This window comes from Phyllobates terribilis, unplaced genomic scaffold (assembly GCF_046119375.1).
Source record: "Phyllobates terribilis strain yellow unplaced genomic scaffold, ASM4611937v1 Scaffold_3__8_contigs__length_932513732, whole genome shotgun sequence".
NCBI lineage: Eukaryota > Metazoa > Chordata > Amphibia > Anura > Dendrobatidae > Phyllobates > Phyllobates terribilis.
The window spans coordinates 30,008,867-30,026,740 of NW_027362763.1; the positions used below are offsets into that span (position 1 = coordinate 30,008,867).

The 17,874-nt window shown below is 40.8% G+C and overlaps 1 protein-coding gene across 14 annotated transcripts in view; it reads right to left on the reverse strand.

The window, feature by feature from the left end:
• Positions 1-2,780, reverse strand: part of OTOF (otoferlin) — a 628,499-nt gene extending 625,719 nt beyond the window's left edge. For all 14 annotated transcript variants that reach the window (XM_073673817.1, XM_073673815.1, XM_073673810.1 and 11 more), the window contains exon 1: positions 2,592-2,780. In XM_073673817.1, coding sequence (XP_073529918.1) covers positions 2,592-2,670 — 79 coding nt within the window. In that variant the 5' untranslated portion in view covers positions 2,671-2,780. The remainder of the gene's footprint in view (positions 1-2,591) is intronic.
• Between the last annotated feature and the right edge of the window lie 15,094 nt (positions 2,781-17,874).

Below are 17,874 nucleotides of genomic sequence, written 5' to 3' on the forward strand. Positions count from 1 at the left end.
CCCACAGTGGAAGGATCCCCCGCTTACAAACCCCTGACATATACATATAATGACTGACATTACTCTGTTTACTACCATAACCTGTGGACCTATGACTGTATATCATTAAGTCTACGATTCTGTGTACCATGCATTCACCTCTTTTTCTATCCACCTTTCTGGTTCCAGAAAAAAGCTGTGAAAATTATATATTATCACTTGATTAAAGTATCTTATATTGCACACCTTCTCTCCTCTTTTTTTCCTTCCTCTTTTTGTTATCCTTATACCACTAGATATCTACGGTCCAGGTTGGTCCTTACATCAGTAAATGTTTATGGTCTAGGTTGGTCCTTACATCAGTAAATGTTTATGGTCTAGGTTGGTCCTTACATCAGTAAATGTTTATGGTCCAGGTTGGTCCTTACATCAGTGGATGTCTATGACGCAGGTTGGTCCTTACTTCACTAGATGTCTTTGGTCCACGTCAACCTTTACATCATTAGTTGTCTATCAGCCAGGATGGTCCTTACATCACTAGATGCCTGTAGTCCAGGACGGTCCTTGTATCACTAGATATCTATGGTCCAGGATGGTCCTTACATCACTAGATGCCTATGACCCAGGTTGGTCCTTTCATCACTACTTGGTCTAGGTCGGTCCTTACATCACTAAATGTCTATGGTCTAGGTTGCTGCTTACACTACTATATGACTATGGTCCTGGTTAGTCCTTACGTCACTAGATGTCTATGCTCCAAGTGGTCCTTACATCACTGGATGTCTATGAGGCAAGATAGTCCTTACATTACTACATGCCTATGGTCCAGGTCGGACCTTACATCCCTACATGCCTAAGGTCTAAGTGGCTCCTTACATCACTAGATGTTTATGGTCCAGGTCAGTCCTTACATCACTAGATGATTACGGTCCAAGTTGGCCCTTACATCAGAAGAAGCCTATGGTCCTTTCATCACTACTTGCCTATGGTCTAGGTTGGTCCTTACATCACTAAATGTCTATGGTCCAGGTTACTGCTTACACTACTAGATGACTATGGTCATGGTTGCTTCTTAAATCAGTAGATGTCTATAGTTTAGGTTTGTCCTTATATCACCAGATGTCCATGATCCAGGTGGTTCTTACATCACTGGATGTCTATGAGGCAAGTTAGTCCTTACATCCCTACATGCCTATGGTCCAGGTCGGTCCTTACATCACTAGATATCTATGATCCAGGTCAGTCCTTCAAATACTAGATGACTGTGGTCCAGGTCAGTCCTTACATCAATAGATGATTATGGTCCAGGTTGGTTCTTACATCGCTAGATGCCTATGGCCCAGGTGGGTCCTTTCATCTCTACTTTCATGTGGTCTAGGTTAGTCCTTACATCACTAAATGTCTATGGTCCAGGTTGCTGCTTACACTACTAGATGTCTATGGTCCAGGTAAGTCCTTACAGCACTAGATGATTATGGTTCAGGTTGGTCCCTAGATCAGAAGAAGCCTATGGTTTTTACATCACTATATGCCTATGGTCCAGGTCGGTCCTTACATTACTTAATGTCTATGGTCCAGGTTGCTGCTTACAATACTAGATGACTAGGTCCTGGTTGCTCCTTTCATCACGAGATGTCTATGCTCCAAGTGGTCCTTACATCACTGGATGTCTATGAGGCAAGTTAGTCCTTACATCACTACATACCTATGGTCCAGGTTGGTCCTTACATCCCTACATGCCTATGGTCCAAGTGGCTCCTTACATCACTAGATGACTATGGTCCAGGTCAGTCCTTACATCACTAGATGACTATGGTCCAGGTCGGACCTTACATCTCTACATGTCTATGGTCCAAGTGGCTCCTTACATCACTAGATGACTATGGTCAAGGTCAGTCCTTACATTACTAGATGACTATGGTCCAAATTAGTCCTTATATCACTAGATGATTATGGTCCCAGTTGACCCTTACATCAGAAGAAGCCTATGGTCCTTTCATCACTATATGCCTATGGTCCAGGTCGGTACTTACATTACTTGATGTCTATGGTCCAGGTTGGTCCTTACATTACTAGATGTCTATGGTCCAGGTCAGTCCTTACAACACTAGATGTCTATGGTCCTTGTTGGTTCTTACATCATTAAATGTCTATGGTCTTGGTTAGTCCTTACATCACTAGATTTCTTTGGTCCAGGTCGGTCCTTGCATCACCACTTTTCGATGGTCCAGGTTGATCCTTTCATTACTACATGCCTATGGTCCAGGTTGATCCTTACATCACTAGATATCTATGGTCCAGGTTGATCCTTACATCACTACATTCCTATGGTCCAGGTTGGTCCTTACATTACTAGATATCTATGGTCCAGGTTGATCCTTACATCAGCAGATGTCTAAGGTCCAGTTTAGTTCTTACATCACTAGACGGCTATCGTCCAGGTGGGACCTTGCAGTACCTGCCCAGGGTTAAGGTGGGCTCCCCATCACCTTCTCCCTCCTCCAGTTCTGCAGAGAACTTTTCCTTCTCCCCCTCCCACACATCTATACACACAGTCATGCTCCATCCCTCCGATGGTATACGCTGGGATTACTGGAGTGCTGGGCGCTTACCTCGGAACGCCACCTTGGCGATGCGGTCGCCCTTTCCCCGTAGGTCCGTCACAGTCTTCAGGTGAACTATTAAAGCCATAGTTGGATGGATCAGTCATCCAGCAAGGAGAAGAGTGGCTAATCCTCAGCTGCTGGCGGTGCTGTGCGCCTCTGTCTCTCATACACTGTGCAATGAGGGAAGACGAGGATGGGGGCTGCTCATGGAGTGCCAATCTCCTCCCTCCGCACTGACTCTCCGGATAACTCTGGCCCTTTTTTTCCTTCCTTTTGCAGATAGGAGACCTGTAAATTATTCACAATGGTCTCCAGCCAGATGCAATGGTCTCTTGTTTTCAGCACAATAAACAAAGAATAGGGGGGTGCTAATCGCAAAGGGTTAAGTCTACGGGGTGAGTGCAGCTAACAGGGCCATCGGTGACTAACCCTTTGGGACGCTGTCCTATTATTTTGCACTTACAGGATAAGGAGACGTCCCCATTCCTGTAGGATGGATGTTCCTTGTAGTACCGCCACCAGTATGGATGATATGGGGGGGGGTGAAAGATTCCTAATCTGCTGTGCCCCCAACCCTGAGGACAAGCGACCAAAAGCCCCTCAGTAATATTTTAAGGGTCTGTCCAACCAAAAACAAGCTAGGGATCAGAATGGGCTAAGAGAAGAAAAACAGTCTTATACCCAACACCGCTCCCCCGCCGCCCCAGTGCCGTCTCTTCTCAGACCCCCGCCAGTCTCTGAACTTCATTCTGCAACGATGACCTCCCGACACAAACACGTGACTGCTGGACCCACATACTGCACTATATGGCGGTGTTATATGAGCTTTATATGGAAGTATTATTACTGTAGTGTTATAAAGGCAGTACACACTGTATTATATGTGCTGTACAGTGGCTTGCAAAGTATTCACCCCCCTTGGCAGTTTTCGTGTTTTGCAGCCCCACAACCTGGAATTTCACTGTTTTCTTTGAGGGTTTGCATCAGTTCATGTAAAAAAAAACATACCGACTGTAAACATTTGGTTTTCTTTTAATTGTGAAGCAAACAAGAAATAGGACAAAATAACTGAAAATTTTAGTGTGCATCACTATTCACCCCCCTAAAGTCAGTACTTTGTGGATCCTCCTTTTGCGGTAATTACAGCTGCAAGTCGCTTTAGATAAGTCTCTATGAGTTTTCCACATCTGGTCACTGGGATTTTTGCCCATTCCTCAAGGCAAAACTGCTCCAGCTCCTTCAGGTTAGATGTTTCCTCTGGTGAACAGTAATCTTCACGTCTGACCACAGATTCTCCATTGGAGTAGGGTCTGGGCTGTGACTCGGCCACTCCAGAACATTTGCACGTTTCCCCTTACAACACCCAAGTGTTGCTTTAGCAGTATGCTTTGGGTCATTGTATTGTTGGAAGGTGAACCTCCGTCCCAGTCTCAAATCACTGACAGACTGAAACAGGTTTTGCTCAAGAATATCCCTGTATTTCGCATTCATCTTCCCCTCGACTCGGACCATTTTCTGCTGCCGAAAAACATCCCCACAGCATGATGCTTCCACCACCATGTTTCTCTATGGGGATGATGTTCTTGGGGTGATGAGCTGTGTTGGTTTGGTACCAGACATAGCGTTTACCTTGGTGGCCAAAAAGTTTCATTTCAGTCTCATCTGACCACAGCATCTTCCTCCATACATTTGGGGAGTCTCCCACATTATGGACAGATACTCCAGTCTCTGCTTGGGAACTCTGCATCTCCCTCAGGGTTACCTTTGTCCTCTGTGCTGCCTCTCTGATTAATGCCCTCCTTGCCCGGGCTGAGAGTTTTGGTGGGCGCCCTCTCTTGGCAGGTTTGTTGTGGTACCATGTTCTTTCCATTTGATGATAATGGATTTGATGGTGCTCCGGGGGATCATCTGAGATTGCGAGATTTTTTTAGAACAAAACCCTGACTTGTACTTCTTAACAACTTTGTCCCTGACTTGTTTGGAGATCTCCTTGGTCTTGATGGTGTTGTTTGGAGATCTCCTTGGTCTTGATGGTGGTGTTTGGAGAGCTCCTTGGTCTTCATGGTGGTGTTTGGAGAGCTCCTTGGTCTTCATGGTGGTGTTTGGAGAGCTCCTCGGTCTTCATGGTGGTGTTTGGAGAGCTCCTTGGTCTTCATGGTGGTGTTTGGAGAGCTCCTTGGTCTTCATGGTGGTGTTTGGAGAGCTCCTTGGTCTTCATGGTGTTGTTTGGAGATCTCCTTGGTCTTCATGGTGGTGTTTGGAGAGCTCCTTGGTCTTCATGGTGTTGTTTGGAGATCTCCTTGGTCTTCATGGTGTTGTTTGGAGATCTCCTTGGTCTTCATAGTGGTGTCTGGAGATCTCCTTGGTCTTCATGGTGGTGTCTGGAGATCTCCTTGGTCTTCATGGTGGTGTCTGGAGATCTCCTTGGTCTTCATGGTGGTGTCTGGAGATCTCCTTGGTCTTTATGGCGGTGTCTGGAGATCTCCTTGGTCTTCATGGTGGTGTCTGGAGATCTCCTTGGTCTTCATGGTGTTGTTTGGAGATGTCCTTATTCTTCATGGTGTTTGGTTAGTGATGCCTCTTATTAATGGTGTTGCAGCCTCTGTGGCCTTTCAGAAAAGGTGAAGTGTATATACTGACAGACATGTGACATTAGATTGTACACAGCAATCACTAAGCATGTGACTTATGGAGGGAATTGCTTGCACCAGAAATTTTTAGGGGCTCCATGGCAAAAGGGGTGAATACATATGCACAAGACAATTTTTAGTTATTTGATCCAATAAATTAAATTTATGACGATATTTTTCTCACTTCAACTTTTACTATTTAGTGCACAAATCAGATAACAAAAATATTTAAACACAGATTGTAATGTAACAGAATAGGTAAAAAGCCCAGGGGGAGTGAATACTATCGCAATCCACTGTATATGGCAGTATTATTACTGTAGTGTTATATAGGCTGCACATACTGTAGTATATGTGCTGTATATGGCAGTATTATTACTGTAGTGTTATATAGGCTGCACATACTGTATTATATGTGCTGTATATGGCAGTATTATTACTGTAGTGTTATATAGGCTGCACATACTGTATTATACGTGCTGTATATGGCAGTATTATTACTGTAGTGTTATATAGGCTGCACATACTGTATTATATGTGCTGTATATGGCAGTATTATTACTGTAGTGTTATATAGGCTGCACATACTGTAGTATATGTGCTGTATATGGCAGTATTATTACTGCAGTGTTATATAGGCTGCACATACTGTATTATATGGGATGTATATGGCAGTATTATTACTGCAGTGTTATATAGGCTGTACACACTGTATTATATGTGCTGTATATGGCAGTATTATTACTGTAGTGTTATATAGGCTGTACACACTGTATTATACGTGCTGTATATGGCAGTATTATTACTGTAGTGTTATATAGGCTGCACATACTGTATTGTATGGGATGTATATGGCAGTATTATTACTGTAGTGTTATATAGGCTGCACATACTGTATTATATGTGCTGTATATGGCAGTATTATTACTGTAGTGTTATATAGGCTGCACATACTGTAGTATATGTGCTGTATATGGCAGTATTATTACTGTAGTGTTATATGGGCTGTACATACTGTATTATACGTGCTATATATGGCAGTATTATTACTATGTTCTGTGAGATAGTGAGGGGAATCGTAAGTGAGGGCCATTATGTATCCCTCAGAATGTGCTTAGAAGCATACTGAACCGCTGGAGTGCACTGTAATTACAGCCACGGCTGTGGTTACTATGTAAAATAAAAGTAAGTGTGGACTGGGTCAAGTTATTTGACCAAGTCAGTTTAGGAAAACCTGTATCTGTTTTTTATTTTTGGAGAGATCTGTAGGATGGTAGTGGGACGGATCTCTCCCTCCAGTCCTGGTTTGACAAGTGGCCCATGGCCACGGTTTTCATTTAAACCTGCAGTTAAGGTGTCAGTTTGTGTATGGATTTCACAGGCAGTAGAGATGAAGGCGCTGTGGACGTATCCCTGACTGTGTGAAGCTAACACAGACCAGAGCCAGCAACGTGCTCAAACACGAGAGCACCTGGGAACGTTAAGGGGTGCAAGTGCCAGCAGCACTGAACCTTATTTACCTGTTCCCGGCTGTGATTCGGAGGTGAGCAATTTCATGTGAGCAGTACTTGGACAATAAAGGACGTTTGATTTAACTTGCCTGGGTCACCGTCTGATTAAATTCATTGGCGGAAGTGGCGCTGCCTTACATATGGTAGAGAATGTGGGCAGTGTGAATTGAGACATACCCCGAAGAGAACTCCATCTCAATGATCAAGCCTGCAATGCTACAGCTCAGACCCGCCATCAAGATGGAGGAAATTCTAAAACAGTTGGTCCTCTCCCAGGCGCAACAGCAGAAGTTTCAGCAGCAGCAACAACAGCAGCACCAATTGCAGCAGCAGCAGCAGCAGCAAACTAACAGCTTGATTCTGTAACAGATTGTAACCCTGCGAGAGATGCCCCCACCGCCAACCCCGGTCTGTCCCTAGGCCCGGCACAAAGTCAGGTCAGTACTGAGGAAGATGAATCCTTAAGGCGACATGGAAGCATTCCTCACTGTGTTTGAATGCACAGCGGAGCGGGAGAGCTTGCCAATTTCCCAGTGGGCTGAAGTGGTGGCCCCCTTCCTGATGGGAGACGCCCAGAAGTCATACCTTGACCTTAGCCAGGAGGATGCCCAGAACTATGGGAAACTCAAAGGTGAGATCCTTGTCTGACTGGGGGTTAAAACGTATGTACGGGCACAATGTGTGTACCAGAGGTCCTTTGTGGAGATCCCACCCTCTAAGTCTCAGGAGGATGACTTGTTGCAGTTAGTAAAAAAGTGGCTCCAGCCTGAGACCTTGAACCCACCCCAGATCATAGAAGGGGTAGCAGTCGACTGGTTGGTGCGAACTCTGCCGGTAGTCATACAGAGCTGGGTGGGACAAGGGGACTCGGGCAACCTAGATTAGGTGGCTAGCCTGATCGAGCATTACGTGGCCACCCAGGACTTCGTATGGGACTCTGCCGCACTGTTAGTCTCACGCCAGGTCCTACAAGCCCAGGAGCCTGGGAAAGGGATACAACTCTCTGCTGGGGTTAGTCCGAACCGTGGCACAACTGATGGGAGGAACCAAGTATCCCCTAAAACCGATCTTGTGGACCAGAGATGCCACCACTATCAGGTGCTGGCGGTGCCAAGGGCCTGGACATGTGGCTGCCCACTGCCCCCTGAGCCCATGGACTGCGGGATTACTTGACAGGCATCTATGTACACCCAGACTGTCTGCAGACGCCACACGAAGTGAACCCCATTTGTGCCAGGTACGCGTCAACGGGTACTAGACGGAGCCTCTCTTGGACTCAGGGAGCCTAGTGACACCCGTTCATGGGTCATTGGTTGCCAGGGAAAACCCCAATGGTCAGAAAATCGGCATAGTGTGTATACATGAGACCTCCAAGAGTATCCGACGGAAGACTACACATACAGTGGGAATGGTAAAGACGCTTCCATTCGGGACTGTTTTGGGAAGAGACCTGGTTGGTTGTTCTGGTCCCTGTGGGAGAGTAAAATTAACCCTCCCAGGGTAAATGTCTATCCGGGCGCTGAACCCGAAGATCTCGAGTCATGGATACTCTGGACTTTGTCCACCATAATAGGGACAGAGTGTAGTCGGTTAGGTTTCCCCTAGATGTCTTGGCAGGAGAAGTTGAGGAAACCACATCAGTTAGGGAGCTGGAAGTATCCTGGGGTACTTTTGGCACAGCTCATCTCCGGGATCCCACACTAGCCTTGGCACGGGAACGGGTGCTAATGATAAATAGGGTGGCACAGCAACTGGCGCAGAGGCAGTTTTTCTTCGTATTGTGGTCAACCAGGGGTTGATATACCAGATTGATAAAATCCGTACTGAAATAATAGAGCAGCTGGTAGTGTCCCAATCTTACCACTGGGAGGTGCTTGAGATGGACCACAAACACACCAACGGGGGGTAATCTGAGAGCTAAAAAAACGCAAGAGAGGATTCTGCAGCGGTTCTTTAGGCTTGGGGGTTTATGCCGAGGTTCAGAGGTTTTCGGAGTCGTGCCCAGTGTCAGTTGACTGCACCCACAGCAAACTTCCGTAGTCCACTGGTTCCACTGCCTGTTGTAGAGGTACCTTTTGAGTGGATTGCTATAGATCTGATAGGGTCAATAGTGAAATCAGCCTGGGGCCACCAGCACATTTTGGTAGTAGTGGATTATGCGACTCGCTACCCAAAAGCGATTCCTCTTCGTCACACCTCGGCGAAACTTACTGCCTGGGAGCTGTTTGCCTTGTTCTGCCACCTTGGGCTACCTAAGGAGATCCTTACGGATCAGGGGACTCCTTTGATGTCCATCGTCACTAAAGAACTGCGTAAGCTGCTTCAGATCAAACAGTTGCACACGTCAGTCCACCACCCACAAAACGATGGTCTAGTAGAAAGATTTAATAGACCCTAAAATCTATGTAAAAAAGGAGGTGGCTAAAGATGGGAGGAACTGGGGCATGTTGTTGCCGTATCTAATGTTCGCCAACTGGGAGGTACCGTAGTCCTCAACTGGGTTCTTTCCGTTCGAACTATTATATTGTAGACATCCCAGGGGCTTGCTGGACATTGCCAAAGAGACATGGGAACAGGAGCCTGCTCCCCATAAAAGCATAATAGAGTATGTGGTGGGTATGAAGGACCAGATTACGGCCATAATGCCTGTTGTAAAGGAACATCTCCTGAAATTCCAGGCAGCTCAGACCCGAGGATGGAATAGAAAGGGGATAGGGTGTTGGTTATGGTGCCCACCGCAGAAAGTAAGTTCTTGGCCAGGTGGCAAGACCCAAATGAAGAAAAAAATTGGGGAGGTGAAGTACAGGGTGTATCAGCCCAGGAAGAGTAAACTCGAGCAAAATTACCATGTCAATCTACTAAAGGCATGGAAAGAGCAGGAATGTCTAGTCACAGAGGCGACTCCGGTCGCTCCTCCTATGGTCTCTCCGACAGTGGCCCGGGAAGAGGTAAAGATTAGTGACAGTCTCCCGAAACAGCAGCGACAGGGAGCTCGGAAATGAGTGCAGCGGAATAGGGACATATCCTCAGATCTGCCGGTCGGACATCTGTGATCCGCCATGACGTCGTCACCGAGACTCGGGTAAGGCTAAGAATGAAACCATACGGTGTGCCAGAGGCCCGGAGGCCAGCCATGTCGGAAGAGGTAAAGGAGATGCTCCAGGCAGGAGTCACTGAGGAGTCCAGGAGCGAGCGCCGCGTCCCATTGTGCTGATATCAAAGCCGGACGGATCGCTTGGGTTCTGTAACAATTTTAGGAAATTGAATGAGGTGTCAAAATTTGACCTTTATCCAATGCGCCGGGTAGACGAGCTAATGGAGACACTGGGCAGGTAGAAACCGACATTTCAGCGTGCACCTGTTCACACTACATGGAGGTGCTGGTCAGTTTTTTTGTTTGCTTGCAGTATTATTACTGTAGTGTTATATAGGCTGTACATACTGTATTATATGTGCTGTATATGGCAGTATTATTACTGTAGTGTTATATAGGCTGCACATACTGTATTATATGTGCTGTATATGGCAGTATTATTACTGCAGTGTTATATAGGCTGTACACACTGTACTATATGTGCTGTATATGGCAGTATTATTACTGTAGTGTTATATAGGCTGTACATACTGTATTATACGTGCGGTATATGGCAGTATTATTACTGCAGTGTTATATAGGCTGCACATACTGTAGTATATGTGCTGTATATGGCAGTATTATTACTGTAGTGTTATACAGGCTGCACATACTGTATTATACGTGCGGTATATGGCAGTATTATTACTGTAGTGTTATATAGGCTGCACATACTGTATTATATGTGCTGTATATGGCAGTATTATTACTGTAGTGTTATATAGGCTGCACATACTGTATTATATGTGCTGTATATGGCAGTATTATTACTGCAGTGTTATATAGGCTGTACACACTGTACTATATGTGCTGTATATGGCAGTATTATTACTGCAGTGTTATATAGGCTGTACACACTGTACTATATGTGCTGTATATGGCAGTATTATTACTGCAGTGTTATATAGGCTGTACATACTGTATTATATGTGCTGTATATGGCAGTATTATTACTGTAGTGTTATATAGGCTGCACATACTGTAGTATATGTGCTGTATATGGCAGTATTATTACTGTAGTGTTATATAGGCTGCACATACTGTATTATATGTGCTGTATATGGCAGTATTATTACTACAGTGTTATATAGGCTGCACATACTGTATTATATGTGCTGTATATGGCAGTATTATTACTGCAGTGTTATATAGGCTGTACATACTGTATTATATGTGCTGTATATGGCAGTATTATTACTGCAGTGTTATATAGGCTGCACATACTGTATTATATGTGCTGTATATGGCAGTATTATTACTGCAGTGTTATATAGGCTGTACATACTGTATTATATGTGCTGTATATGGCAGTATTATTACTACAGTGTTATATAGGCTGCACACACTGTATTATATGTGCTGTATATGGCAGTATTATTACTGTAGTGTTATATAGGCTACACATACTGTATTATATGTGCTGTATATGGCAGTATTATTACTACAGTGTTATATAGGCTGCACATACTGTATTATATGTGCTGTATATGGCAGTATTATTACTGCAGTGTTATATAGGCTGTACATACTGTATTATATGTGCTGTATATGGCAGTATTATTACTGTAGTGTTATATAGGCTGCACACACTGTATTATATGTGCTGTATATGGCAGTATTATTACTGTAGTGTTATATAGGCTGCACATACTGTATTATATGTGCTGTATATGGCAGTATTATTACTACAGTGTTATATAGGCTGCACATACTGTATTATATGTGCTGTATATGGCAGTATTATTACTGCAGTGTTATATAGGCTGTACATACTGTATTATATGTGCTGTATATGGCAGTATTATTACTGCAGTGTTATATAGGCTGCACATACTGTATTATATGTGCTGTATATGGCAGTATTATTACTGCAGTGTTATATAGGCTGTACATACTGTATTATATGTGCTGTATATGGCAGTATTATTACTACAGTGTTATATAGGCTGCACACACTGTATTATATGTGCTGTATATGGCAGTATTATTACTGTAGTGTTATATAGGCTACACATACTGTATTATATGTGCTGTATATGGCAGTATTATTACTACAGTGTTATATAGGCTGCACATACTGTATTATATGTGCTGTATATGGCAGTATTATTACTGCAGTGTTATATAGGCTGTACATACTGTATTATATGTGCTGTATATGGCAGTATTATTACTGTAGTGTTATATAGGCTGCACACACTGTATTATATGTGCTGTATATGGCAGTATTATTACTGTAGTGTTATATAGGCTACACATACTGTATTATATGTGCTGTATATGGCAGTATTATTACTGCAGTGTTATATAGGCTGTACATACTGTATTATACGTGCTGTATATGGCAGTATTATTACTGCAGTGTTATATAGGCTGTACATACTGTATTATATGTGCTGTATATGGCAGTATTACTGCAGTGTTATATAGGCTACACATACTGTATTATATGTGCTGTATATGGCAGTATTATTACTGCAGTGTTATATAGGCTGCACATACTGTATTATATGTGCTGTATATGGCAGTATTATTACTGTAGTGTTATATAGGCTGCACACACTGTATTATATGTGCTGTATATGGCAGTATTATTACTGCAGTGTTATATAGGCTGTACATACTGTATTATACGTGCTGTATATGGCAGTATTATTACTGCAGTGTTATATAGGCTGTACATACTGTATTATATGTGCTGTATATGGCAGTATTACTGCAGTGTTATATAGGCTACACATACTGTATTATATGTGCTGTATATGGCAGTATTATTACTGTAGTGTTATATAGGCTGCACATACTGTATTATATGTGCTGTATATGGCAGTATTATTACTGTAGTGTTATATAGGCTACACATACTGTATTATATGTGCTGTATATGGCAGTATTATTACTGCAGTGTTATATAGGCTGTACATACTGTATTATACGTGCTGTATATGGCAGTATTATTACTGCAGTGTTATATAGGCTGTACATACTGTATTATACGTGCTGTATATGGCAGTATTATTACTGCAGTGTTATATAGGCTGTACATACTGTATTATATGTGCTGTATATGGCAGTATTATTACTGCAGTGTTATATAGGCTGTACATACTGTATTATACGTGCTGTATATGGCAGTATTATTACTGCAGTGTTATATAGGCTGTACATACTGTATTATATGTGCTGTATATGGCAGTATTATTACTGTAGTGTTATATAGGCTGCACACACTGTATTATATGTGCTGTATATGGCAGTATTATTACTGTAGTGTTATATAGGCTACACATACTGTATTATATGTGCTGTATATGGCAGTATTATTACTGCAGTGTTATATAGGCTGTACATACTGTATTATATGTGCTGTATATGGCAGTATTATTACTGTAGTGTTATATAGGCTGCACATACTGTAGTATATGTGCTGTATATGGCAGTATTATTACTGTAGTGTTATATAGGCTGCACATACTGTATTATATGTGCTGTATATGGCAGTATTATTACTACAGTGTTATATAGGCTGCACATACTGTATTATATGTGCTGTATATGGCAGTATTATTATTGCAGTGTTATATAGGCTGTACATACTGTATTATATGTGCTGTATATGGCAGTATTATTACTGTAGTGTTATATAGGCTGCACACACTGTATTATATGTGCTGTATATGGCAGTATTATTACTGTAGTGTTATATAGGCTACACATACTGTATTATATGTGCTGTATATGGCAGTATTATTACTGCAGTGTTATATAGGCTGTACATACTGTATTATATGTGCTGTATATGGCAGTATTATTACTGCAGTGTTATATAGGCTGCACATACTGTATTATATGTGCTGTATATGGCAGTATTATTACTGCAGTGTTATATAGGCTGTACATACTGTATTATATGTGCTGTATATGGCAGTATTATTACTACAGTGTTATATAGGCTGCACACACTGTATTATATGTGCTGTATATGGCAGTATTATTACTGTAGTGTTATATAGGCTACACATACTGTATTATATGTGCTGTATATGGCAGTATTATTACTACAGTGTTATATAGGCTGCACATACTGTATTATATGTGCTGTATATGGCAGTATTATTACTGTAGTGTTATATAGGCTACACATACTGTATTATATGTGCTGTATATGGCAGTATTATTACTGCAGTGTTATATAGGCTGTACATACTGTATTATACGTGCTGTATATGGCAGTATTATTACTGCAGTGTTATATAGGCTGTACATACTGTATTATATGTGCTGTATATGGCAGTATTACTGCAGTGTTATATAGGCTACACATACTGTATTATATGTGCTGTATATGGCAGTATTATTACTGCAGTGTTATATAGGCTGCACATACTGTATTATATGTGCTGTATATGGCAGTATTATTACTGTAGTGTTATATAGGCTGCACACACTGTATTATATGTGCTGTATATGGCAGTATTATTACTGTAGTGTTATATAGGCTACACATACTGTATTATATGTGCTGTATATGGCAGTATTATTACTACAGTGTTATATAGGCTGCACATACTGTATTATATGTGCTGTATATGGCAGTATTATTACTGTAGTGTTATATAGGCTGCACACACTGTATTATATGTGCTGTATATGGTAGTATTATTACTGTAGTGTTATATAGGCTACACATACTGTATTATATGTGCTGTATATGGCAGTATTATTACTGCAGTGTTATATAGGCTGTACATACTGTATTATACGTGCTGTATATGGCAGTATTATTACTGCAGTGTTATATAGGCTGTACATACTGTATTATATGTGCTGTATATGGCAGTATTATTACTGCAGTGTTATATAGGCTGTACATACTGTATTATACGTGCTGTATATGGCAGTATTATTACTGCAGTGTTATATAGGCTGTACATACTGTATTATATGTGCTGTATATGGCAGTATTATTACTGTAGTGTTATATAGGCTGCACACACTGTATTATATGTGCTGTATATGGCAGTATTATTACTGCAGTGTTATATAGGCTGCACATACTGTATTATATGTGCTGTATATGGCAGTATTATTACTGTAGTGTTATATAGGCTGCACATACTGTATTATATGTGCTGTATATGGCAGTATTATTACTGTAGTGTTATATAGGCTGCACACACTGTATAATATGTGCTGTATATGGCAGTATTATTACTGTAGTGTTATATAGGCTGCACATACTGTATTATATGTGCTGTATATGGCAGTATTATTACTGCAGTGTTATATAGGCTGCACATACTGTATTATATGTGCTGTATATGGCAGTATTATTACTGTAGTGTTATATAGGCTGCACATACTGTATTATATGTGCTGTATATGGCAGTATTATTACTGTAGTGTTATATAGGCTGCACACACTGTATAATATGTGCTGTATATGGCAGTATTATTACTGTAGTGTTATATAGGCTGCACATACTGTATTATATGTGCTGTATATGGCAGTATTATTACTGTAGTGTTATATAGGCTGCACATACTGTATTATATGTGCTGTATATGGCAGTATTATTACTGTAGTGTTATATAGGCTGTACATACTGTATTATATGTGCTGTATATGGCAGTATTATTACTGTAGTGTTATATAGGCTACACATACTGTATTATATGTGCTGTATATGGCAGTATTATTACTGTAGTGTTATATAGGCTGTACATACTGTATTATATGTGCTGTATATGGCAGTATTATTACTGCAGTGTTATATAGGCTGCACACACTGTATTATATGTGCTGTATATGGCAGTATTATTACTGCAGTGTTATATAGGCTGCACATACTGTATTATATGTGCTGTATATGGCAGTATTATTACTGTAGTGTTATATAGGCTGCACATACTGTATTATATGTGCTGTATATGGCAGTATTATTACTGTAGTGTTATATAGGCTACACATACTGTACTATATGTGCTGTATATGGCAGTATTATTACTGTAGTGTTATATAGGCTGCACACACTGTATTATATGTGCTGTATATGGCAGTATTATTACTGCAGTGTTATATAGGCTGCACACACTGTATTATATGTGCTGTATATGGCAGTATTATTACTGCAGTGTTATATAGGCTGCACATACTGTATTATATGGGATGTATATGGCAGTATTATTACTGTAGTGTTATATAGGCTGCACACACTGTATTATACGTGCTGTATATGGCAGTATTATTACTGTAGTGTTATATAGGCTGTACATACTGTAGTATATGTGCTGTATATGGCAGTATTATTACTGTAGTGTTATATAGGCTGCACATACTGTACTATATGTGCTGTATATGGCAGTATTATTACTGTAGTGTTATATAGGCTGCACACACTGTATATGTGCTGTATATGGCAGTATTATTACTGCAGTGTTATATAGGCTGTACACACTGTACTATATGTGCTGCATATGGCAGTATTATTACTGCAGTGTTATATAGGCTGCACACACTGTATTATACGTGCTGTATATGGCAGTATTATTACTGTAGTGTTATATAGGCTGTACACACTGTATTATATGTGCTGTATATGGCAGTATTATTACTGTAGTGTTATATAGGCTGTACATACTGTATTATATGTGCTGTATATGGCAGTATTATTACTGTAGTGTTATATAGGCTGCACACACTGTATTATACGTGCTGTATATGGCAGTATTATTACTGTAGTGTTATATAGGCTGTACATACTGTATTATATGTGCTGCATATGGCAGTATTATTACTGCAGTGTTATATAGGCTGCACATACTGTACTATATGTGCTGTATATGGCAGTATTATTACTGTAGTGTTATATAGGCTGTACATACTGTATTATATGTGCTGTATATGGCAGTATTATTACTGTAGTGTTATATAGGCTGTACATACTGTATTATATGTGCTGTATATGGCAGTATTATTACTACAGTGTTATATAGGCTGCACATACTGTATTATATGTGCTGTATATGGCAGTATTATTACTGCAGTGTTATATAGGCTGTACATACTGTATTATATGTGCTGTATATGGCAGTATTATTACTGTAGTGTTATATAGGCTGCACACACTGTATTATATGTGCTGTATATGGCAGTATTATTACTGTAGTGTTATATAGGCTACACATACTGTATTATATGTGCTGTATATGGCAGTATTATTACTGCAGTGTTATGTAGGCTGCACATACTGTATTATATGTGCTGTATATGGCAGTATTATTACTGCAGTGTTATATAGGCTACACATACTGTATTATACGTGCTGTATATGGCAGTATTATTACTGCAGTGTTATATAGGCTGTACATACTGTATTATATGTGCTGTATATGGCAGTATTATTACTGCAGTGTTATATAGGCTACACATACTGTATTATATGTGCTGTATATGGCAGTATTATTACTGCAGTGTTATATAGGCTGTACATACTGTATTATACGTGCTGTATATGGCAGTATTATTACTGTAGTGTTATATAGGCTGCACATACTGTATTATACGTGCTGTATATGGCAGTATTATTACTGTAGTGTTATATAGGCTACACATACTGTATTATATGTGCTGTATATGGCAGTATTATTACTGCAGTGTTATATAGGCTGTACATACTGTATTATACGTGCTGTATATGGCAGTATTATTACTGCAGTGTTATATAGGCTGTACATACTGTATTATATGTGCTGTATATGGCAGTATTATTACTGTAGTGTTATATAGGCTGCACACACTGTATTATATATGCTGTATATGGCAGTATTATTACTGTAGTGTTATATAGGCTACACATACTGTATTATATGTGCTGTATATGGCAGTATTATTACTGAAGTGTTATATAGGCTGTACATACTGTATTATATGTGCTGTATATGGCAGTATTATTACTGTAGTGTTATATAGGCTGCACACACTGTATTATATGTGCTGTATATGGCAGTATTAT